The 24,357-nt window shown below is 41.4% G+C and overlaps 1 protein-coding gene across 2 annotated transcripts in view; it reads right to left on the reverse strand.

Annotated features, from left to right (window-relative positions):
• The window catches only part of PUS7 (pseudouridine synthase 7), a 109,905-nt gene that overhangs the window by 42,731 nt on the left and 42,817 nt on the right, over positions 1–24,357 (reverse strand). Inside the window, exons 6-12 of one of the 2 annotated variants that reach the window (XM_075857295.1) lie at positions 16,920–16,937; positions 16,567–16,678; positions 15,575–15,652; positions 13,172–13,300; positions 7,227–7,352; positions 6,567–6,628; positions 1,373–1,533 (exon numbers count right to left, since the gene is read on the reverse strand). In XM_075857295.1, the coding sequence (XP_075713410.1) occupies positions 1,373–1,533; positions 6,567–6,628; positions 7,227–7,352; positions 13,172–13,300; positions 15,575–15,652; positions 16,567–16,678; positions 16,920–16,937 (686 nt within the window). The remainder of the gene's footprint in view (positions 1–1,372; positions 1,534–6,566; positions 6,629–7,226; positions 7,353–13,171; positions 13,301–15,574; positions 15,653–16,566; positions 16,679–16,919; positions 16,938–24,357) is intronic. The other variant, XM_075857296.1, reaches the window with a different exon arrangement.

A 24,357-nucleotide genomic window follows, 5' to 3' on the forward strand; every position in this document is an offset into this window, starting at 1 on the left:
GTATAACGTAACAATATTCTTATTAAAACAAAAATAAGTCTCTCCATTTCCTATCCTACACATTGTAACTAAACAATCTTCACGCCCTAAGGGCACAAACAAACAGTTTTCAGGTTTTCGTTTCCTCTTCCGATCACTTCTATTGCCCACGGACACCTTCCGATTTATTTAAGGGAAGGTGTCCGTGCCGTAGAAAGGCTCCGCAAAAGATATGACATGTCCTATTTTTTGCTTTTTATGGACAGTGCTCCCATACTTTATATGGGAGCACGGCCCGCAAATGAGGGTGGCTGGCCGTCAAATGCCCGGAATCACAGACATTATTTATAAGCATGGTCGCGTGTAGGGGGTCCAAAACCAATTCTCTAAACTTTTTGATTTTTCCATCCATGGAGCTGTGTGATGGCTTGTTTTTTTGCAGGGCAAGCTGTAGTTTTCATTAGTACCAGTTTGGTTGCCATGCGGCTTTTTGATCCATTTTTATTCAATTTTATGTGTGAAGAAAGGCGAAATGCCGCAATTCTGGCACATAGGAGGCAGGTAGATGCTAAACTTGTCTGGATGTTCAGGGAGATCACGGTATAAGGTGGAATAAACACAGTCGGTCTTCCTGGCCGAAGTTATGGGGTGGACCAAATATCGCCATCTCTCCCTCTCCAGCCTTCTCCTCATTCTCATGATTAGCACATCAAAACTGAAAATGAGATGTGCAGGCAACATGGTGAAATTAATTACTGTAGAAAAGTAAAATCTGGAGCAGAAAAAGAAGTACTCTCTTCAGCAAGGATTTTGCCCAGACTGAAGTCACCTAAAGATTTAGTTCCGTTTTTCATAGCACTTCCTGTAACCAACATTTACAAAAAAAAGATAAAAATAATTAAATTAAAATCTAAAAACGGATCTGTTAAAAACGGAGTTTAACAGATGACAAAACTGACTCAATTCCATTGCATTCGGTCTGAAACCAATGTGTCCGTTTTTTTAAATTTCGATGGATCCGCTTAGACAGAAGGCACAAGATGTGAACGAAGCCTAAGGCCCTGTTCTCACGTTTTTGCACGCCGTTTTCCGCTCGCGCCCATTGAGTAACATGAGCAAAAACACCGCAAAATACGCTTTCTCTTCCTTCCATTGATGTCAATGGGAGGTGAGAGGCGTAAACGCCCGAAGATAAGGCATGTCGCTTCTTTTTACCGCTCGCGGTAAAAAACGCATCCGCCTCCCAGTGAAGTAAATGGGAGGAATTTACGGCCGTTTTTTGGCGCGTTTTCTGACGCGGTTTCCATGTCAAAAAAACTCTGTTGATGCAAAAATATTACCAAATATTTGTAAATAGTTTATGTAAGATTGGTGTAAGTTTATAAATACTCACTATGCCAAATGCTGTCACAATGTTTTTAAGGCCATACTTTGAAAGCCCACGGAGCAGCTGTCCCTCTACACATCGCTTCACAGGCAGTTTTCGGAGTGCAGCATCTGGGTCCTTTGTCTTTGCCCACTCTTCTCTGCACTGAACCAGATATCCCTTTTCAGCTATAAATACACAGTTCATAATGAGGATATTGTTGATTTTTAGACAAGTAACGGGACTGAAATATAATGCTTTTACATAAGAGCAAATTGGGCCCTAGTGAAAGACCATGCAGATCTTAAAAGGTGTTATCCAAGCTTTAACTTTATTTAAAAAAAGCCCTGTATCTTACTCTAACATGCCCAAGGAAACGCACGACTTGTTTTCCTTCTGTTATCTTCCTCCGGTTGCTCCATTCCTCTAACGGTCTTGAGTATAGTGGGCGGTCCTACATGTGACTGCCGTTTATAGCTCCTTGCTCTTTCTACTCCTAAACATGTAAAGCTATTGGGGGTGAACTTTATTGCAGCAGACAAGTATACAAAAGAGAAAACTCAAATAAGTACATCCTATACTTGCTCAAATTTACAGTGGCAAGTGTAACATGTGCGTGCCGTAACTTCGAAAGTTCTCATTGTTCTTTTCTTTGTATCATGTAGGTTCCCCTAACACAGTCTCAATTCAATAATAGCTCCCTTTCAGCACTGCCCCTCACACATGCTAAAACTACGTTGGCTGTCGCAAACAGGATTCCCTTATCAGACAGTGTATGATGAAGCAGGGGTACGGGTGACCAGGAAGATCTATTAGTCCCAGTGTAGTGGTCACAAGTAGCACTGTACAAAACCACTGACAGGGCAAACGCCATACAGTGCCCACCGCGCATGCCCGCCCTGTGCAATATGACCAGCTGAACCACGCATGCGCCAACTCACTGCACAAGGAGAGATAGAAATTCTCTATAGAAACATAGCGGTTCTCACTGCACATGCTCGGTCCCAAAAACGGAACTACAGAAGGGCGTAACCACTATAGATCAGGTGAAAATAAAAACACACGGCATGGGGTATTTTGGGGTTATAGCAGAAGATAAGTCTATTTGGGCCAAATAAACGGAATATATTTTTTTTACAGATAGGATACAATAAGGAATACTTTGGATTGTGGGAATAACCCTTAAGGGGCCGTTCACATCTGTCCGGCGTCCGCTTCAATTTACCTCCGGCGTGTTAAAGAACACCTGGAGACAAACGGATGCTAGAACGGATCCCATAGTTTTCTATGGGATCTGTTCTGGCGCGAGGGACATCAGTTGTGGTGTCGTACCTCCCTGGGAGCCGGATCCAAAAACTTTACCTGCAGCGTTTCTGGGTCCTGGCACCGTATCCTATCTTAATGCATTGTAGCCGTTTGAATGCCGGATGCTGCCGCATCCACCTTCAGGCAGCACCCGGCGTGGGACAATAAAATTCCTGTCGTGGTGCGTTGTGGGTAGCTGTGAAGGCGCCAAACACTAGCACCTCACCGAAGTCAGGGCTAGTGTTTAGCGCCTTGCAGTGAAGATCTGAGGTGAGCTTCCCTCTCCTCGGCCTGCGTTGCCGATGTTTCTGGACCGCAAACCCCGGGCACTGCCTTGCCGACGTGACCGGGGATTCCACTCCTGAAGAAGCCCCTGCTGAAGTTACCATCCATATATGAATAGTGACATCAGTGGCTTCTGCAGGAGCGGAATTCTGGGCCATCGGACTGTGGCACTATCTACAGGGCAGGAGTGCGTGGCAGTATCTACAGGGCAGGTGTGGGTAGCACTGGGGACTTTGCTCCTAGAGGGAGCCCCTGACATCCCTGTCCATATATGGACAGGGACATCACGGGCTCCCTCTATGAGCGGAATCTCCAGCCAGAGTCGGCAACGCTTTTGCCGGTGATTCTGTTCCCAGAGGGGGGAGGGGGGGGGGGGGGGGGTCGCGTCGCACAATCCCCACCTGCTGGTGAAATTTGGTTTCGGTTCTAACTAATTTGGTCTGAACCAAACTGACAAAATTTCACAAACCTGCCGAAACAAAAACTTTTTAAGAGCTTGCTCATCTCTAGTCATTATTAAGTCTTGGATAATCCCTTTAAAAAGTAAAAAAATGGTGAAAAAGCCTGATGGCAACGGATACATTTTTTCATCAGTTTTTGCATCAGTTGTAATCACTTGAGACAAAAAACGATGCTGGTAGAACCGACATATGCGAATGCACCCTTATTCTGAGAGCCACATTCTGAGAGCCATGACTTATATTTTTCCATCGTTTGAGCGTTGTGAGGGCCTATTTTTTGCGAGACGAGCTGTAGTTTTTATTAACACCATTTTTTTTTTTTTTTAATCACTTTTTAGCATAAAGACAATGATTCTGGGGTTGTAAATTTTATTTTGTTATGCCGCTGAGTCAAATAATGCTATATTGTAATAGTTTCGATCTGTTACGGACGCAGCGATACATTTGATTATTTTTACATTGAGCTTGGGGAAAAATGGGAAAAGGTTTTTGTTTTTTTTTACACAATTTTATTAGTTCCCCTAGGGGACTTGAACCAGAGATCATTAGTACAATACACTGCGATGCATGGATGAGTTACGGAAATTTCCGTAGCTCCCATAGTAGTAAATGGCAGTTACAGAAGCAGCGTAGCATGCTACGCTGTTTCTGTAACTACTTTTCAGTTCTATGGGAGTTACGGAACTGCGTAGCTCAGCGAGTTACACTGTTTCCGTAACTCGACCATGTAACCAGGAAGTGGCCGGAAGACAGCGGAGCCAGGTAAGATAGAACGGGGTTTAGGGGGCCCCGTTCTAGAGAAAGATGCGGGTCCCAGAGGTAGGACCCACATCTATCTGACATTTATGACATATCTTGTGGATATCAAGAAAAAAAGGATTTTTGAAGCAGCACAAGTCCCGAACCTGGTGCGGTGCACGCTGTCAAGCCAGGCAAACCCACTCCGGCATGATGTAAATTCCAAAAGAAATAGTAGGACAACAGCACACGTCTCCAAATCTTCAAAGTGGTTTTATTGTCAAGACATCCACAATAGACAGGCAACGTTTCGACCCATAGTGAGTGAGGGGTCTTTGTCCTACTATTTCTTTTTGATATGTCATAAATGTCCTTCATGGGAAAACCTCTATAAATGCCGCCGTCACTATTGACCGCGGGATTTAACTAAACAGCCAGGAACAACGCCATCGCTGTTCCTGGCCGTTAGAGCAGCATGTCAGAAGCGGACACCTGCAGTGTATGGAGCGGGCTCAGAGCGTGAGCCCACTCCATACATCATCCCTTCCCCACTCCATGTGCTGGCACACCACGGGTCGGGAAGTGGTTAAGTAAGGAGCTTAATTTTATTTCAACTCCTTCCCACCATTTTTGGGATTTTCTAAACTTTTTTTCCTCCCCACCTTCCAAAAGGAATAACTTTTTTTTCTTTTTCCATCAATATAACTGTATGAGGGCTTGTTTTTTGCGTAACGAGTTGTAGATTTTCACGGCCCCATTTAATGTACCATATAAAGTAGTGGGAAACAAGGGAAAAAATATTTGCGGTGTGGAATAGGAAAAAAAAACCAGAAAATTAATTTTATTTTTTTCGTTTTTAGGGTTTTCACCATGCGGTAAAAACGTCAGAGTAACTTTATTCTGCGGGTCAATACGATTACAGCAATACCAAATGTATATATTTTTTTAAGGTTTTCCTTCTTTTGCAAGGAAAAAGATGATTGTTAAAAATAAAATTTGGAGTTTTGATGCCATATTATAAAAGCAATAACTTTTTTTTTCTATCGATTGAGCGGTATGAGGGTTATTTTGCGCAGGGCGAAACAGTTTCTATTGGTAACATTTTGGGGTACGTAACTTTTTGATTACTTTTTATTCCATTTTCTTGTGTGAAATGAAGTGACTAAAAACCTTAGAAATTGGGCTTATATAATATTCTAATACCAAAATGTTGGCCTACTGAAAAGTATGTAGAGTATATGCCCTCAATACTTGGTCTGGGCTCCTTTTGCATGAATTACTGCATCAATGCGGCGTGGCATGGAGGCGATCAGCCTGTGCCAATGCTGAGGTGTTATGGAAGCCCAGGTTGCTTTGATAGCGGACTTCAGCTCATCTGCATTGTTGGGTCTGGTGTCTCATCTTCCTCTTGACAATACCCCATAGATTCTCTATGGGGTTTAGGTCAGACGAGTTTGCTGGCCCATCAAGCACAGTGATACTGTGGTTATTAAACCAGGTATTGGTACTTTGGGCAGTGTGGGCAGATGGCAATTCCTGCTGGAAAATGAAATCAGCATCTCCATATAGCTTGTCAGCAGAGGGAAGCATGAAGTGCTCGAAAATTTCCTGGTAGACGCTGCGCTGACTCTGGACTTGATATAACACAGTGGACCAACACTTTTGCTCAGTGGTCCAAAGTCCTCTTTTCAGATGAAAGTAAATTTTGCATGGAAATCAAGGTCCCAGAGTCTGGAGGAAGAGGGGAGAGGCATCAATCCAAGTTGCTTGCGGTCCAGTGTGAAGTTTCCACAGTCAGTGATGGTTTGGGGAGCCATGTCATCTGCTGGTGTTGCTCCACGACAGCTCTGTTTTGCCGCAATTCGCAGAATAAAATGCATTTTGACAAAAACATGTGAACGCAGCCTAAAATTCCACTGACAGGTGAAGAAAATTATCGATTATCTCGTTACGATGTCACCTGTCAAGGGGAGGGATATATTCGGCATGAAGTGAACAGTCAGTTCTTGAGGTTGATAAACATGGAAACAGGAAAAGTGGGTAATAAGCATAAGGCCTTATTCACACAGTGCAGTTTTGGTTTCCTTTTTTCTCTGGTGCAATTTTAGAAAGGCACAACCAGGAGTGGATCGTTAGATAGAGGAAAGATATATGGGAAAGATTCTAATTCGCTTTCTTCGAGTCCACTGCTGGTTGTGCAAAAATTGCACTTTTGCGAATATACCCTAAGCAGCTAATCTGAACCACTTTGACAAGGGCCAAATTGTAATATCTAGACGACTGGGTCAAAGCCAGATATGCTCATTCCCTTCTGGAAATGTATGTTATTTTATTACCTACATATAAAAACAGCTTCCCACTGAGAACAGTAGTACCTGTGTAACTTTTAAAAGATCAAAAACAGTTCCAACAGGGTTCATGAATTTCCATACCTCCAGGCCTTGGTTTCAGGATCAGATCAATCATTTCATTCCAATTACTCTGAAGAATAGCTCTAATATAAATGTAAAAAAAAACCAACATTGGGAGGGGGGTCAGTAGAGCAATTTGTGTTAGACTAAATTAAAAAATAAAACGTTCCATTTTTGCTTGTTTTCACGGCCCGAAGGCCCCCATGGAAGTCAATGGATCAGTTTTTGACGTCCATTTTTCAGAAATCAACCCTTGTGACGGCCATTAAAAACTGATCCTGGCCCTCACAAGACTACTCTCTTGGCACAGCCCTACTGAGCCCGGGGAAGCCCTTGACGTCACTGTCCATGTATGAACAGTGAGGTCAGGGCTTTTAACTATGGAGTCCCGGGCCAGAGCATCGCAAGCTCTCTGGCTGGGGACAGCGATTGCAGTCACGGTCTATATATGGACAGTGACATTAGGGGCTTTGAGATGCCGGAATCCCTGACCAGAGCATTGCCGACACTGGCAGGGGATTCCGGCATCTCAAAGCCCCTAACATCACTATACATATATGGACAATGACGTCAGGGGCTCCTCCTGCAGCAGAATCCCCGACCAGAATGTCGGCAACGTGTGAATATATAAACAAAAAACACAAAAAAAAAATAAAATAGGTAGCAAGTTCAACAACTTACCTTCCCACCTGGTAAGTAGGAACAGCAGTCGTTCCAAATCTTTGCATGCCATAATAATTTATAAATCCAATATCCCTGAGAGATGTCATGGCTTGCTCCACTTGTTCATCTGTTCCAGTAATATTTCTACCAAAATAGGATTATTTTTTTTATCATTTAGAGTACAATTTTGGGTTACATATGTTAACATTTAATTACTTAATTATTTGGGCGCGAGAATGCAGACAAAAACAAACAAATAAAACACCACCCCAACACACACCATTCGGCAATATCAATATAAAAGTGTCTATTTACACTGCGTTTGCACTGTACGTTCGTCCAAAACATATCCATAGGGCATGACCGCATTCACCAAACAGATGGCAAAATTGTGTAATTGTACCTTTTTTTCAACTTCATGGAATAGTATTGGTTAACAACACTACGGCCTAAAAGTATAAAAAAAAAAAAAAAAAGCCACCTGTATACTGCGTGGTGTACGCAGCCAGTGGGTGATTTATTTCCTAATGTGTATGTATCCAACATACACGCAGTGTGCATTTTACCCTAACTCATTGGCTTTACTTTTAAGTGGCATCAATTATTGTGATACCAAAGATGCGTGTCTCTGTTTTGTGATGGAGCATTTAAACATTTCTTTAACCCCTTCCGGACGCTCATCTGTAGATATGTGTAATGATATCCTCGTTAAGGTGAAAGGAGGAGACCACCTTGGGCGAAAAGGAACGCACAGTACACAGCACTGCTTTATCCCGGTTGGAGAGTTAAATAAGGCAGATGATCGGACAATGCTGTCAGCTGAGAAACCCTCTGGATTGAGGTCACTGCCACGAGAAAACACCACCTTCCAGGCGAAAAGACGTAATGAAAATCTCTTGTAGAGGCTCAAGCGAGGCCGACTGAAGCGCAGAACAAATAATCAGTTCCCAAGTAAGAGTCGGGGGCCACTGCAAATCAGACTTGGCCAGTGGTCTGTTGAAGAGTATGGACAATGCAGGCACCTGCCACTTGAGGGAACTTCGGGTTGGAAAGCGTTCTTGCCCTTTCTGGAAGAACAGAATCCAGGACAAAGACAAAAAAAAAACCCAAGGGAGGAAGGTGCCAGTCCTCACACCAGCACAAGTTTGTCTTCCAAGTTCGGTTGTACATGTGAGCGGATGAAGGCTTCCTAGCATTCAGCTTTGTGTAGATTACCCTCTACAACAAGCACTGCGGTTACAGCACTGCGGCTTCAACAGCAACAGTGTTAAACATAGCAATGTAAATTTGGGTGGAAGAGTGGTCTCTGAAAAAGTAGATCAGGGAAGAGCAGCAAGGCCAGGGAACATCGGCCAGCAGAGCCACCACATCTGCATAACAAGGTAGCCAGTCCAGAGCCACGAGGATGGAAAGAACCCCATAGGCCTTAATACTTTGGAGAAGCTTGGAAAGGGGAGGCAGAGGGGGGTACAAATAAATCAGGTTGAACACATCCCATGGAGACACCCGAGTGTCAACTGCACATTCTTCGGGATCCGGAGAAATAAAATTGGGGAACCTTGCGGTTGAATCTGGACACCATAAAGTCCACATCTGGTGTACCCCCACCTGGAGAAAATCTGGTCAAGCACTTTGGGATGAAGAGACCACTCCCCTGGATCTCACTGGTCGCAACTGAGGAAATCTTCAGCCCAACGGTCGACCCCTGGCATGCACACTGCAAAGAGCAGGAACGTACAGTTCTGCCCACTCCAGGATCCTAGCATCCTCAGTTATTGATGTGGAGTAGGATTTAGATACTACAGCCATGACATTGTTCATCTGGACTCAGACCGGTAGGCAAGACAGAAGAGTTATCCAGTGATTGGAGACAAAAATATTTCCCGCAACTCCAAGACGTTAAGGAGAATACAGGATTCCTGGTGGGACCACAGGCCCTGTGTTCTAAATTTCTGGAAGGCTCCTCTCCTACTTTAGAGACTTGCATCCGTGGATAGAACCTGCCAGTGCAGTGGGAGAAAAAAGCGGCCTCGAGGGAAAACTGGGGAGAAGAGCCACCAGATGGATGACCTCCGTACACTCAGGCGAAGATGGATTAGGCGTTGCGAGGATTCTGTAGAATAGTTCCACTGGGAGATGATCGCCCTTTGAAGCGGACTAGTGTGAAACTGGGCAAGTTGAATGGCCCTGATGGAAGCCACCTTGATGCCTAGAACTTTCATGCAAAAGCAGAGAGATGGTGGCTCCACCCCCCCTGGAAAATGCATACTCCCTGTTGGAGGGTGGAAACTTTCAAAGAAGTAACCCCCGAGCCAAGTGGGTGTCTAACACCATCCCCAGTGAGATAATCTTCTGACAAGTTGATAGTTCCCAGTTAATGACAGACGGGCTGGTTCCCGTTAGACCTTTCAAATTTGAAACTTATTAGTAGAGGATGGATTAGTATCTAAAACTTCGCTTTAAACATAACCCATTTAAAATGGAATATCAATATAGTATTGTTTATACGGTTGTATTATTGGACACACACATGAATATATATATTCACAGTGATGAATACAGGGTTATACTTCCTTGAATGCACAGCAGGGTGGGCTTGGATCACATGAACTTGCACAATGGCATTCTGTCTGTCCCTTAAGCCTCACTGTCAACCCTCACTGTTGACAACACACCGGTCACTCGTTCTGAAATCCCTGTAAAGACACCGATAATCCGGCCCACTGGGGAGGGAGTGAGGAGGCGATGTCAATATGAGACTGATGACGTATCAGTGCTCGTGACTGATTGATGTTCGAGGTTGCACAACTATTCTAGTCAAGCATATCTGCTACTACTTTGAACCATACCATTACCTTGGTTTTGTGACCTGCACCATGTGGTGCCGTGCATCTCCCTTTTTTCTCCTTTAGACCTTGATTTAGTCATCTAAATGTTTGAGGTTCAGAACGAAACAAACTGATCAGTCTTTTTTGGGAATCACAAAGAGATTGGAGTAAAACCCACAAAATTCCTAATCATGAGGAAAATAGATAATCACTCCTTGACTAAAGAGTGATTGCCTGAAAAAAGGTGGCTGCCTAAGGACTGGAAGAAGCTGTTGTGTGGTAGGCTTACAAACTATCTTGTATCCTGAGGAGACAACTTTCCACACCCAGGAATCTGCGATGTGGGAGAGCCAGACATCCTTGAAAATCAGAAGCCTTCCCTGACCTGAGGCTCGAGTGGGGGCACAACTTTAAACCCAGAGCATGTAAGACATATTAAGTCTAGAGGCCTGAGGACAAGGGCCCTAAGAAGGACGGGGCTTGAAAAAGGTTTTTTTTCTTGGAGTCCTAGCGGGATGGTTTCCCTAATGCTTATGGCCCAAGGAATCTGCAAAATGGGCGAAAATGAAGTCCCAGTTTCCTAGGGGTCATGGCACAATGAATCTTGGTCCCACTTGTGGCTTCCAGAATGTTCTCATCTAGGTAGGTCCCAGAGAGTTGGAAACCTGTGAAAGGAAGAGCTGTGAGGGACTGCTTTGAAGTATTGTCAGTGGACCAGCATTGAAGCCAGGAAGTCCTGTGTATGGCAACACTGGCAGCAGAGGCGCAGGCCACAAGGCAACATGCACACAGGAAGATGCTCCAGACAGAATAGCGTGACGGAATTGACATATCCATTCAGTGGAGGCTCTGCTGACCCATGCAGTAGCACAAAATAGGTAGCGTCCGCCACTGCAATAGTGCTAGTCTTGGCCAGGCAAGAGACCAGAGTATCACCGCTGGTGATTTAGTTAATTTGGAGACAATATCCCCCGGAAAAGGGTACAATTGCATATTTAGAGTAAACTTGTCTGGGCGATTCCATTCCTTGAAAACAACCTATTCAAACTCGGAGTGAGAAAGAAAGGGCTTATGGGACGACAGAAGCAGACCATTTCAGTTGGGAGAGACTGTTTAGTGTCAGTGATCTGTAATGTGTCCTGGACTGCTTGGAGAAGACTGTCCACAGAAGAGGACAGTTTAGAGGATTGTTCTTCGTCCAGTGCCTAAGTACCCTTTCCAGAGTGTGTGGTGCGATCCAAGCGTTGTTAGCAGCAGAAGCACAGCAGGAGGGCCTCTTGATGTGTCCCTATCTCGTCTGTGCTAACGAGTAAAAGTAGGAAAAGATGGATGCGCCCCTTCTGTGCCGCGATTGGATGCAAGCAGTGATGTGGTGGCTGTGAACCAATCACGAGAGAAGACCGGAGCCAGAAAATCACCCCCCCCCCCCCCGACTGAGGGGAAGAGAGGAAGAAACTGGCTGCCGGACCAGAACGAAAAAAAAAAATGCAGGCCTGGAGTTGTGCTATGCGAGACTGTTACACAGTTTCAGCATCCTAAGCTCTGCGGTGGCGATATGTGAAATGTGGCCTGCTGTGCCCAGGACATGCGCCAGATAAGAGATATAAATATGTCTTTGAGGGGGGGGGGGAGGGGGGAACGACTATACGTCCCCTCTTCACCCCCAACAGTATAGGACCAGTAGGGACGCCCCCCCTCCATGTGCCAGCTACAGGTGAAGTGGGACAGGTGAGGAGCAAGAGGGGCAACCCTTTGGCTGGTGGGCAATAGGGGAGCTTGCGCTCTTGTCCCGCTTGTCTTCATATTGGCACGACAACGGCACAGTTATAGGAAACCAAGCACTCGCCATAAGTGGGGAAAACAGGGATAGCATTACCCCTGTTTCCCAGCTAAAAGGAACCTGAAAAGAGAGCAAGACAGCCTACTGAACCAGCAGGGGTGTCTGCCTTCTATGAACACTAAGCGAAGACAAATAGCTCAGTGCCTGTAGCAGGGTTATACAACAGTTTTATTCTTAGGATATTCACACGGCTTATTTTCGGGCCGTAAAATCGAAAGCAGAACGCCTCCAAACATCTGCCCATTGATTTCAATGGGAAAAACGGCGTTCTGTTCCGACGGGCCGTTTTTTTGCGCGGGTGTTTTTAAAAATGGCCGTTTAAAAAAGACGCCCTCGAAGAAGTGCATTACGCGTTTTGAGACGTTTTTCATGGACTCTATAGAAAAACCGTTCCAAAAACGGCAGAGCTGTTCTCCCTTGAAAACAGCTCTGTATTTTTAGAAGTTTTTTTTGCTAAGCGTGTGAACATACCCCAATTGTTACGCCTGCTAGCAGTTAGGCCGTATTCACATGGACATGTCAGCTTTGCGCGCGCAAAAACCGCTGCGTTTTGCGCACTCAAAAAGGTCCGTGTGTCATCAGCATTTGTCGCGCGGCTGCCTGATTTTCGCGCAGCCGGCATCATGATGACACGCTTTTTTTATGTTTACAAACAGAAAAGCACTTGGTGCTTTTCTGTTTTCATTCATTTATTTTCCTACTGTTGCACGCATCACCCGGAAGTGCTTCCGTGTGCCGAGCGCAATTTGCACGCACCCATTGACTTCAATGGGCGCGTGCAGCGCGAAACACGGGCAAATATAGGACATGTCATGAGTTACACGCAGCGCACATATGCTGCATGAAATTCACTGACAGTCTGAATGGCCCCATTCATTAAGATAGGTCCATGGGACGCGCGTGAATATCACGCGCGTCCCACGGACCTATCACGCGCGTAGCACGGACGTATTATACGTTCGTGTGAATAAGGCCTAACAGTATATACCCAGGGTCTATGTCCCCCAATGAGACAATCATTAAGTATGGTTAATAATTAAGTCGGTCTATCCTGTTGAAAAAACGGATTCTGACGGGAACTTGTAAAACGGATACAATCGGACACTTAGCCATGACAAAACCAAGTTGTTAAAGGCAAAAACCCCAAAAAAAGACAATTGAACATGAGGCGTATACATGTCTTTTTTTTAGCATTTTGTCTAAAAAGCCGTTATACCACAAGTTGAGAACCTAGGCTTTAAATGACAAATGGAATATGAAAACTATGACAAATAGACATTTATGGAATATCTAACCTTAAAACGACTGTGAAATGATTGCCTTGAAGTTCTCCCAATTTCAATGGATTCTTCTGGTATGTAAAGTTTCCCAATTTGAAGTTCATTAAACATTTGTTTAAATGAGACAGTCTTTGTGCTGTGATTCTATAAAAGAATATTATTTTATATAACAAAGCTCAACAACATAAAATGATTGAAGAACTAATAAAAACAAAAAAAACAAGTTCTGAGAGTCCACAGTATCAATGTAATGTAATAAATTTTATATGATAAATTTATGACAGATAAACAATTGTGCCTTTCCTCCCACACCCAATACAGATACATCCTCCCTTACTTGCTCTCTAATTCCGACATGACTTGAGATGTATAGCGCGAGATGTTAAAAATGTAAAAATAAAAAGTATACCTCCGACGGATGACATCTGTCAGCCACCCCACCCGCCCCTTCCATGTTGATTAAAAAAAAAAAGTACATCACAGCCGGAGGGTCGATGCCATCCATCACTCAGACTCCCATATTAAATTACACGTTTAACATACTGTATACTTTTCTCTTTTTTTACTGGATGGGTGTGATGGAGGCCATCCGTCGCCCATAACACTTCCATATTAAAAAAACAAAAAACAATAAATAAATATACATTTAACGTATACTTTTTTGCCTTTACTGGATGGTGTGAGATTGTATTGATTTGGTATCATGATAAACTGTAGAATTTTCAGGACATAAATAGGTTAAAGATCAATTCACACGCTGGGGATTCTGCACACTGTAAATCTACAGCAATTTACAGTACAGTACATGTGAACGGTGTTTTCAAAACCTTATCCACATGTAGCGGGGAAAATAAAATAAAAAATCTGTGCGGAATTGAGGACATGCTGGGGATTTAAAACTCCGCAAATGTCAATTCTCTTGTGTCACATGCCGATTTAAACGTAAATTCATTTTGGATTTGCTGTCAAATACGTGGCAGAAATAAGCCACAATTTTTTTAGATTTATTTTATTAAAATTCGAGGCAGTTAGGGCATTGTACAACATTTTTCATAAAATGTTTGACATCTGGACAGTCAGTTCAATAAATAGCATTTATCTATAGCACCATATTTTCATCTTTCCATTTCATTAGCCTTACTCTTGTTTTTGTTGGTTATACCAAATACGCATATACATTTTATTACATACATATATATATATATATATATGTGTGTAAAATGTATCTATTTTTTTTTTTTTTATGTATTGCTTTGATAGCTTTTATTTAAAAAATATATATTTTTATTGTATGACAATCTTTTATATCAGGAAATAAGAAAGCCTGCGTCAAAAACTTGTGACCTATAATTTAGGCTTTCAACAATGGACATAAAAGAAATAACGGAAAAAAAAGGGGAATGATTATACAGTGTAAGATGTACAATAAACACCAATATTAATATAGCTAGTTACTACAGCTCTGAACTGTGTACCTCCAGGGGCAGTACTTCAGAGTGTAAGATTTCAGTTTTAGATTTTTCCTACGTGAGCAGCTTTAAAGCTACTAACAAGTTCTTAAAGTGTAGCTAAACATTTGACAAACTTCAGACATGTCATAGTGACATGTCAGAAGTTTGGATTGGTGGGGGTCCGAGCACGGAGACCCCCACTAAACGCTAGAACGAAGCAGCTGAAGCGCTCGTGTGAGCGCTCAGCCGCTTCGTGTCTGTTCGGCTTTTTCCGGAAATAAATGTATCGGTGTACGGACTCAATAGAAAGTCTATGAGCCTGTACTCCGATACATCTGCTTTCCGGAAAATGCCGAACAGAAACTAAGCAGCTGAGCGCTCACACGAGTGCTTCAGCTGCTTCGTTCTAGCGATTGGTGGGGGTCTTAATGCTCGGACCCCAACCAATCCAAAATTCTGACATGTTAGAAGTTGGTCAAACGTTTTGCTACACTAATATTTGCTGTATGGCAAGTGGTATATTTAAAAGGCCAAGCCACTTCCTTAATTTCAGTCGGTGTAAAAATTTGGCAGCATTGTTCTCTTTGAACCTGTTGGCATCATCAATGCGGCCTATCCCCAGAAAATACTTTAGTTGGGTTATAACTTCTGGCATACCAGGAATCTTTGGAGAAAGCCAGTCCTGTAGAAAGGACTGGTTAGGTCTTCGGTACTTTTTATAACTGTAAATTTTAATTACATTTTTTTTTTCCTATTAGGGGATTTTTTTAAAATAAATTTATTATTTTTTTTAAAAGTTTAATCTAATGTCATAATACATAATAGACACTACACACACAAGTTTATAAGAACACGCATGTTATAAAAAAACAAAAAACAAAACAGGCAATTATATATTTACAATTATTTCAATGTCATGTTGAAGTCGTGCAGCATGTTAAAATTACCTGATATAAAAAGTACTTACTTGAGAACTGCAATCGCTTGAACAGTAATAGCCCTTTTGTCCTTCGTCCCCATGTAAGAAAATATGTTGGGTTTAACCCTGTCTCAAAACGAAACAGAAAACTATTTATTGGAAGGTAACAGAACACGAGTCGTCATTGTTACTCTATGGGTGCAAGTCATGTTGCAGTGAATGTGATCAAAACTTCTACATATGAATTGTAATGTGAAATACTATCTGCAATTTTGAGTCTATTTTATTCCAGATTTATTACAAATCAAAACAAAAACGCATGTCGAAACAAAGAAAAAAAAAAAAAAAGCCACCCAAAAAGCACTTGCAAAAAATACCACATCAAGGGCTTGTCCACACAACGGATGTGCTACGGAAAATGTGCACCGTGCGTTTTTCATGCGTTTCTAACTGCGAAAAATAGTGTGGGCTATTTCTTCTTCCTGTGATGTCATTTTCACCCTCTATAAGAAATGACACAGTACATCAGACAAACTCAGAAAATGAGTCCACATTCCACAGCATTAATAGACTTGCGGCAGAAATAAAACTACGCACTGCAGGTGAATTTCTTGACGGAATTTTTCCACAGCGTGTGGATGACATTTGTGAAATCACACCCACTTTACTGCTACTGTATTCCGCTGCATATATTCAGTTCGCAATTCCAGATGGATAACACGCAGAAATTTCGTCGCGCGTGGCCAAGCCTTAAGTTCATTACTTTTTTACAAGCCCAGAAAAACGCCACACAAAAAGTGTGTGAAGAAAGCCTTAAGGTGGGGCGGAGGAGGAAAGGAGTATGGTAAATGGAGAAAGGCATTGGTCTGTAAGATATATTACAAAATGTATTATTTTTGCTTGCACTTTAGCTTTATAGAAAGCGGTTTTATAAATCAGAGGTAAACTTTAATTGTTCAAATAATGTAAACTAAATATCACTATCTGGCATTCAAATCTTTTGGAAAGTGATCTCTACCAATCCTGACAAAAGTACAGACCTTAAGAATTTGGAAAGCACATTAATGGCATCCATCGTGTCTTTGTTCTCCTTGTACAGCACAAAATGGCAAAAGCTCCCCCTGGATTTTGGCCAAGAATGTTTACGTGGATCTTAAAAAGGAAAAAAAAAAATTTTGCAAGATAGAAGAAAAATAAAAGTGGTTATAATGCCATAATTGTAATAGAAAGCAGATAAAAAAACAAAACAAAAAAAAAAGGGTCTAATAAGTACACAAAACAATGTATAGAACTTGCACAATTTGTTCACAAAGAAAAGGTCATTGCTATTGCATCACCAGTTAAAAGTGCGTGTTGGCATTTCCATTCTTTTTCAGGAGCCAGCTTTGCTTACCTGAAGGCGTTCTGACCTCTGTCCAAGTGTATAGCATTAAGAGCACAAGAAAGTAATATTTAAATTCTGCTTCTTTTCAATGTTTATTGGGGTGAACATGCAAAGATAACTATGGCTGCATGGTCATTCCACTTTCTAGGGTACAATGGCATCCAGCAAATACGTGGTAGGTCGCAATGGTCTTAGAAGCAGAAATAGGCTGTGAGAAAATGAATCCTTTCTAAGAATTTTATTCTGAAGACATTCTGCGGCTCACTGTTAGGATACGCAGAGTCATCTGTATTTTACTGAAATGTAGGTTTGTCTTAGGAGATAATTAACTTTGTGGAAATAGTTTTCAAACTAGGATAAAAACATTCAAATCTATTTAAACCACATTTTAGACAAATTCATTACATTGCTTCCATGAATATAAAAGGTGCATGCTGCTTTCACAGTAGGAAACCCTAAATGATGTGATAAAGTGCTGGGAAGATGAATGTAAAAAGTACTGCTTGCATAATGCAAACAAAATACCCAGCAAACTTTCAACATTGTATACCACTTTGGTGAGTGTGCCATACACATAATAAAAAAAAGTACTATTCCTATGAGTGTCTGAAAGTTTTGACTCGAACTGTTCCACCTCTACGCCCCCTGACCGCTCCCTACCTTCGGCCGCTGGTCCCTGGGCTACCGTGACTGGGTTTTCCCCGAGAGAGCCGAGCGCAGTATTTTGCGGTTTCCGGAACTCGGGATCTATTGAAACAGCGTAGCTTACTGTGCCATGCTGTTTTCGTAACTCCTATTCACCTTTATGGGAGCTCTGGTAAATGCACAGCGAAATGCGCTCAGCTGTTTCCAGAAAGCTCGACCACCCCTTCACACAGTGGCCTGGGACCAGCGTCAGCAGGTAGGACGGCAGTCTGGGACCCCGTTATAGAGATAGATGCGTGCCATAAATGTCCAAGATGGGAATACCCCTTTAAGTGACCTGCAAATACTCTAAAATAAACTAATCATTTAAAGAGGTTGTCGGAACGAAACCTATGAGATAGGAGACATGCATATCACAAATGCAAGACTTCTACATTTCCCAAGGAATGATGGTAATTATATTCAATCAATGAAAGACACTGATGGAAGTTTAGAAAAATGCACCACTACTTGCTTGCATGCAAAACACCTCATGCTTAAGGCATGCAGAGTCACATCATACATTCTTATGGTCTTGCGGACTGCAAGTTCAAGTACTAAGCACTAGCAGGACAGTGTAAAAGCTGTACTACCAGACAAGCTCATACAATGTCAGAGAAAAAGAACTCTTGTAGATTACCAAATACATATTAAACAAAATTCTTACTACAATGCAGAGGCCTATATATTCCGACAGAAGGAAATACAAAAATACATTTAAATGCACAGACGTTTACAAAAAGTGCTTTATTAAAATGTCCAGCACCTAGAAGCTGGCTGACGCATATACAACAAAGTGCCGCGTTTAAGGGCATTTACACTTTGCAATATTTTTTTTCCGCTAAAGGATCAAAAATGAAAGAAAATTCAGCAATTTTTTTAAATGACCTCGATAGAAAAATATCCTGCCGCTTTGTATGTACAGCTTCTAAGCAGAACGATGTGTCGTCATGGTTACCAACTACAAACGAAAACAGAGTAGTAAAATGTGGTAGTTCTACTAACTTCTATCTGTCCCCTCCTGCTTGCATACCTACCAATTTTAGGTTAGTAAAAAGGAGGACACAGGTGGAGGAGTGTCATATCACTGACCTATACACAAATGTTTTAAAAAATAGATTCTGTGCTTTTATTTAAAACATACTGGCAGAAGATTGTTATTGTGCCTGTTCATTTGTAATGAAAAGTCCCAGGGACGTTTGTCACCAGATCCAAGGCTGTCTCTCCATAGTGACACCTGCCTCAGCCATTGTCCATTATGTACAAGAAAAAATTTAATGGGAAGCTCACCAAAGAAAATTTGTAATAAACCTGATGTCGAGTGCACTGGTTGCTTCTGGTTACCCACAAGAAGATAAAAGAAAATTGCAATTATGAAAATAGAAATACCGGCACTCTAGACACCAAAGCTTTTGGGACAGAAATAAATAGCTACTATAGATTAAAAAAAAAAATAATAATAATAATAATATTTACAGCTGCAGTCACAGATTAGGTACAAAAAAAGCACAGCGCTAATTTGTCCCTTGAAACAACGGACACTATGGCGGAAACCAAACAACCAAAACTCTTTAAAGACAATGGGTTCTTTCGGGCTTTGATGGTGTCCGCCATGCAACGGATTGGGCGCTTCTGGTATTTTGTTGTTCTGCTATGGCAGAGCAGAGCAACGGAAATACTTAACGCAGATATGAGCGAAGCCTTATTTAGAAAAGCTTTTCACATAATAAACTGCTTAATACATGGACAAATAGTATAATAATACAGAACATTAACCCCTTTCAGGACCGAGCTCATTTTGGTCTTTAGGACCAGACCCATTTTTTTAAATCTGACGTGTCATTTTATGTGGCAATAACTCTAATGCTTTTGCCTATCCAAACAATTCTGAGATTGCTTTCTCGTGACATATTGGACTTTAGGTTAGTGGAAAAATTTCAATTATTGAAATAATTGCTTATTTGTGAAAAACGCCAAATTTTTAAGAAAATTTGCAAAAATTAGGATTTTTCTAATTTTAAATGTATCTGCTTGGAAAATGGATCGTAATACCACACAAAATAGTTACTATTTTACATATTCCATATGTCTACTTTATATTTGCATAGTTGTTTTTTTTTACACTATTTTTCTAGGACGTTTTAGCAGAAATTTCTCACATTTTCAATAAAATTTCAAAAGGCTATTTTTCAAGGACCAGTTAAGTTATGAAGTGGCTTTGAGGGGCCCATACAATACAAACCCCTATAAATCACCCCATTTTAAAAAACTGCACCCTCAAAGTATTCAAAATAGCATTTAGAAAGTTTCTTAACCCTAGCAAAGTAGAGGGGAAATGTACAAAATGTTTTGTTTTTTTTGCCGAAATTCATTTGTAATAAAAAAAAAAAATCTGTAACACAGAAGGTTTTACCAGAGAAATGCAACTCAACATATATTTATCGCACCTGTGGCCCTAGTGTGATAATGGACTGAAACACAGGCCTTAGAAGCAAAGGAGCACCTACAGGATTTTGGGGCCTCCTTTTTTTAGAATGTATTTTAGGCACCATGTCAGGTTCGAAGAGGTCTTGTGGTGCCAAAACAGTGAAAACTACCCAAAAGTGACACTGTTTTGGAAACTACACACCTCAAGGAATTTATCTAGGGTATAGTTAGCATCTTAACCCCACAGGTCTTTCGCTATGTTTATTGGTTTTAGTCTGAAAATTAAAATCTACTTTTTTTTCTGAAAAAATATTTAAGAAAATTTTAATTTTTACAAGGAATAAATGAAATAAAAAGCACCCCAAAACTTGTAAAGCAATTTCTCCCAAGTACGGAAATGCCCCCACGTGGTCATAAAATGCTTTTGTTTTCATCATTGTCAATGAATTAACCCTTTCAGAACTTATCCATATTAGTTTTTCCTTCTCTGCTTTCCAAGAGCCATAACTTTTTTAATTTTTCCGTCAGAATGGTGTGAGGGCTTATTCCTTGCGGGGCGAGTTGTAGTTTCTAGTGACACCATTTAAAGTACCATTTAATGTAATGGGAAAATGAAAAAACAATTCTTAGCAGGCTGAAATTGGAAAAAGCTGTGATTCCTCCATTGCTTTTTGGGTTTAAATTTTACGTCTTTCACCGTGTGGTAAAAACTACAACTTAATACGATTAAAGGGATACCAAATTTATACAGTTTTTTTTTTATATTTTACTACTTTTACAAAGTAAAAACTATTTGTTAAAAAACCAAACACGTTTTGTTTCACCAAATTCCGAGAGCCATAACTTTTTTTACTTTTTGGTCGATTGAGTGGTGTGAGGGCTTATTTTTTGCGGGACGAGCTGTAGTTTTTTTGGTACCATTTATTTGGTACATACAACTTTATCACTTTTTATTACATATTTTTTTTTTAAAACCTAAGGTGACCAAAAAACAGCGATTTTGAAATGCTTTATTTTTTACGCCATTCACAGTGCGAGTTAAATATTGGTATATTGTAATAGTTCGGATGCAGCAATACCAATTTTGTTTATTTTTTACATTACTTTAGAGGAAAAATGGGAAAGGTTTTTTTTTGGGACTTTAAATATATTATATATTTTTTTCACTAAACTTTATTTACTTCATTTTTTTTTTTTACACATTTTATTATTCCCCCTAGGGGACTTGATACAGCGATCATAAGATCGCATGTAGAATACGATGCAATACTAATGTATTGCAGTATAATGTCATTTTTACAGGCTCCTGTAACAGCGTGATCGCTGTTCCTGTCAGTTAGTCCCGGGTGTCAGCTGTAATACACAGCTGACACCTGCAGCATATGGAGTGGGCTAGGCGCATGAGCCCGCTCCGTATATAACCTCCCCCTCATAACGACATGCTATTAAGTCGTGGTGCGCAAAGAGGTTAATGTGCAGCGGATGGTGAAAAGTGAAAATTAATTAATGATATGCCATTTTAATGCACAATATGTTGTGCCCAGTTGTGACACTGAAGACAAATACCTCATACAATGTTGAGCGGGTTCTCCTGGGTATAAAATGTAATATATGTGGAAGTAAGCTGGTGTTTGGGCACGCTGTAGGGCTCAGAAGAGAGGGAGCGCCATTTGGCTTTTGGAGCGCAGATTTAGCTTGGTAGTAGTTCTGTTTGGGGTTTTGCTGGTATTTCAGTTTATAATGTGGGGACATATGTAATCGGTGCGGAGTACATCAGGGGTATATGTAAGCTGAGCAGAGTACATCATGGCATAGTAAGAGGGTATAATAATGCGGTAAATAAATAATAATTCATAGATATGTGGCCAGTGTCGTACTGAGAAATGGTGCCCAATCTTATACGCTTTTGGAACGCTCTGCACAATTTCTGTCGCTATATTCTGAGAGGCAGAACTTTTTTCTCCACCGGAGCTGTGTGAGGGCTTATTTGTTGCACTACAATCTGTAGTTTTCATTGGTACAATTTTAGGGTACATGCGATTTTTTTTTTAAATAATTTTTTGTGTCACCATATTCTGAGAGCCATAACTTTATTTTTCAGTCAAAAAATGGGACTTATTTTTTGCGGAACGGGTTGTAGTTTTTATTGGTACTATTTTGGGGTTCATGCGACTTTTTAATCTAGATTTTGTGAGGGGTGGTGACCCAAAAAAAAAATAGTGATCCTGGTATTGTTTCATTATTTTTTTTGCGGTGTTCATCGTGCAGGAAAAATATTATATTTTTATAGTTTGGGTCGTTATGAACGCGGTGATACCAAATATGTATACTTTCTTTTCCTATAATAAAAAACTTAAAGGAAAAAAAAGCATTTTTTGTTTTTGGAACTTATAACTACACTTTTACAAAACATTTTTATTACCTTTTTTTTTTTTACTTGAAGACCTGCAGCACGGATAGCTGCTAGAATGCATTACACTACCTAGGTAGTGTGACGCTGAGTGTAAACGGTCAGTGTGACGCTGAGAGTCATTTTGACAGGAAAACTATGAGGACCAGCCTACGGCTGGTCCTCATAGGCTTCCATGTATGGCAGACCTGGAGGCCGTTGTATGGCCTCCAGCTTTGCCATGACAACCAACGGCAGCACCCGCAGTCGGTCCCCGGGAAAATTTGTTGTAGAAACAAACTTTCCAGTTTGTTGTTACAACAAACTTTCCCTGCGTTCACATGATCGGGACCTGAACCAATCAAGTTCCGATCATGTCTCCAGGACCAGAGGCAGGGGTTAACAGCGCGATCCGGGTGTCAGAGCTACTCTGAGACACCCGATCGCGCTTTTAACACCCCCTGTGAATCCACGTCGGCGCTGCACAGAACACAGCAATCACCGACGTGAGTTTACAGTGGGCAGTCGGGAAGCTGTTAAAAGACACGTTAAAAAAGTTCACACTACATAACTTATGTCTAGTAGACTACAAAGTCCACTGCAGGCCCTTGCGGTATAGGACTTACTGCATAGATCAGTTTTGATGCAATCTAGATATGAACGTGTTTTAACAAAAAAGTAGATGCTAGTTGAGCAATTGTCCCCACAGTGCTAAAGGGTTCTGTGAATAAATTTAAATTAAAGAGGCTCTGTCACCACATTATAAGTGCCCTATCTTGTACATAATGTGATCGGCACTGTAATGTAGATTACAGCAGTGTTTTCTATTTAGAAAAACAAATATTTTTGACTGAGTTATGACCTATATTAGCTTTAAGCTAATGAGTTTCTTAATGGACAACTGGGCGTGTTTTACTTTTTGACCAAGTGGGCATTGTACAGAGGAGTGTATGACGCTGACCAATCAGCGTCATACACTTCTCCCCATTCATTTACACAGCACATAGTAATCTTACTAGATCACTATGTGCAGCCACATACACACACATCAACGTTACTCAAGTGTCCTGACAATGAATAGGCATCACCTCCAGCCAGGACGTGATGTCTATTCAGAATCCTGACACTTCGCCAAAATTTGTGTGAGATTTACAGCAGGGCAAGCATAATCTCGCGAGATTACTCTGTAAAGGTAATTTAAAACGAGATTACGCTTGCCTTGCTGTAAATCTCACACAAACGTTATTTATTATTGACCTTGTTACGAAATGTTTTCGATTTATGCAAATTTTTTCTAAATGCCCAACTGGGTGTTTTCTTTCTATTCACCAAGTAGGCGTTGAATATAAAAGAGTATGGCGCTGACCAATCAGCCATACGTTTCTCTTCATTCTAGCCCAGCTTGATTCACAGCGCGATCACGTACGTCACTTCCTCCCGCAGGTCCAAAACCAGAGCGATGGAAGACTGAACAGACATCGCCTCCAGCTGCTGCAGATTCGGATAAACGTCCTGGCACGGCTGTTTAGACTTCCGTCGCTCTGGTGAAGGACCTGCAGGAGGAAGTGATGTCACAGCGTGATTTCGCGGGCTCACGCTACGCTGTGCTGTGAATCAAGCTGGGCTGGAATGAAGAGAAATGTATGATGCCGATTGGTCAGCGTCATACACTTTTCTATACAACGCCCACTTGATTAGAAAAAAAAAAACGCCCAGTTAGGCATTTAGCATAAATCTAAAAATGTTCAGAACTTGGTCAGTAATAAACATTTTTTAAAAACAAAAACAAACAAACAGTAGTTATCTACATCAAAGCTTCTATAAGGCCTTATTCACACGACAGGGTCCGAGTGTTGGCCGATAAAATCAGTTTCCCGGCCGTTTTGCATCCGCTCCGATTCCGTTTTTAATGGCCGATTTTGATCTATTTTTTTTCACTGTCCATTT

The sequence above is a fragment of the Rhinoderma darwinii genome, chromosome 3 (assembly GCF_050947455.1).
Source record: "Rhinoderma darwinii isolate aRhiDar2 chromosome 3, aRhiDar2.hap1, whole genome shotgun sequence".
Classification (NCBI taxonomy): domain Eukaryota; kingdom Metazoa; phylum Chordata; class Amphibia; order Anura; family Rhinodermatidae; genus Rhinoderma; species Rhinoderma darwinii.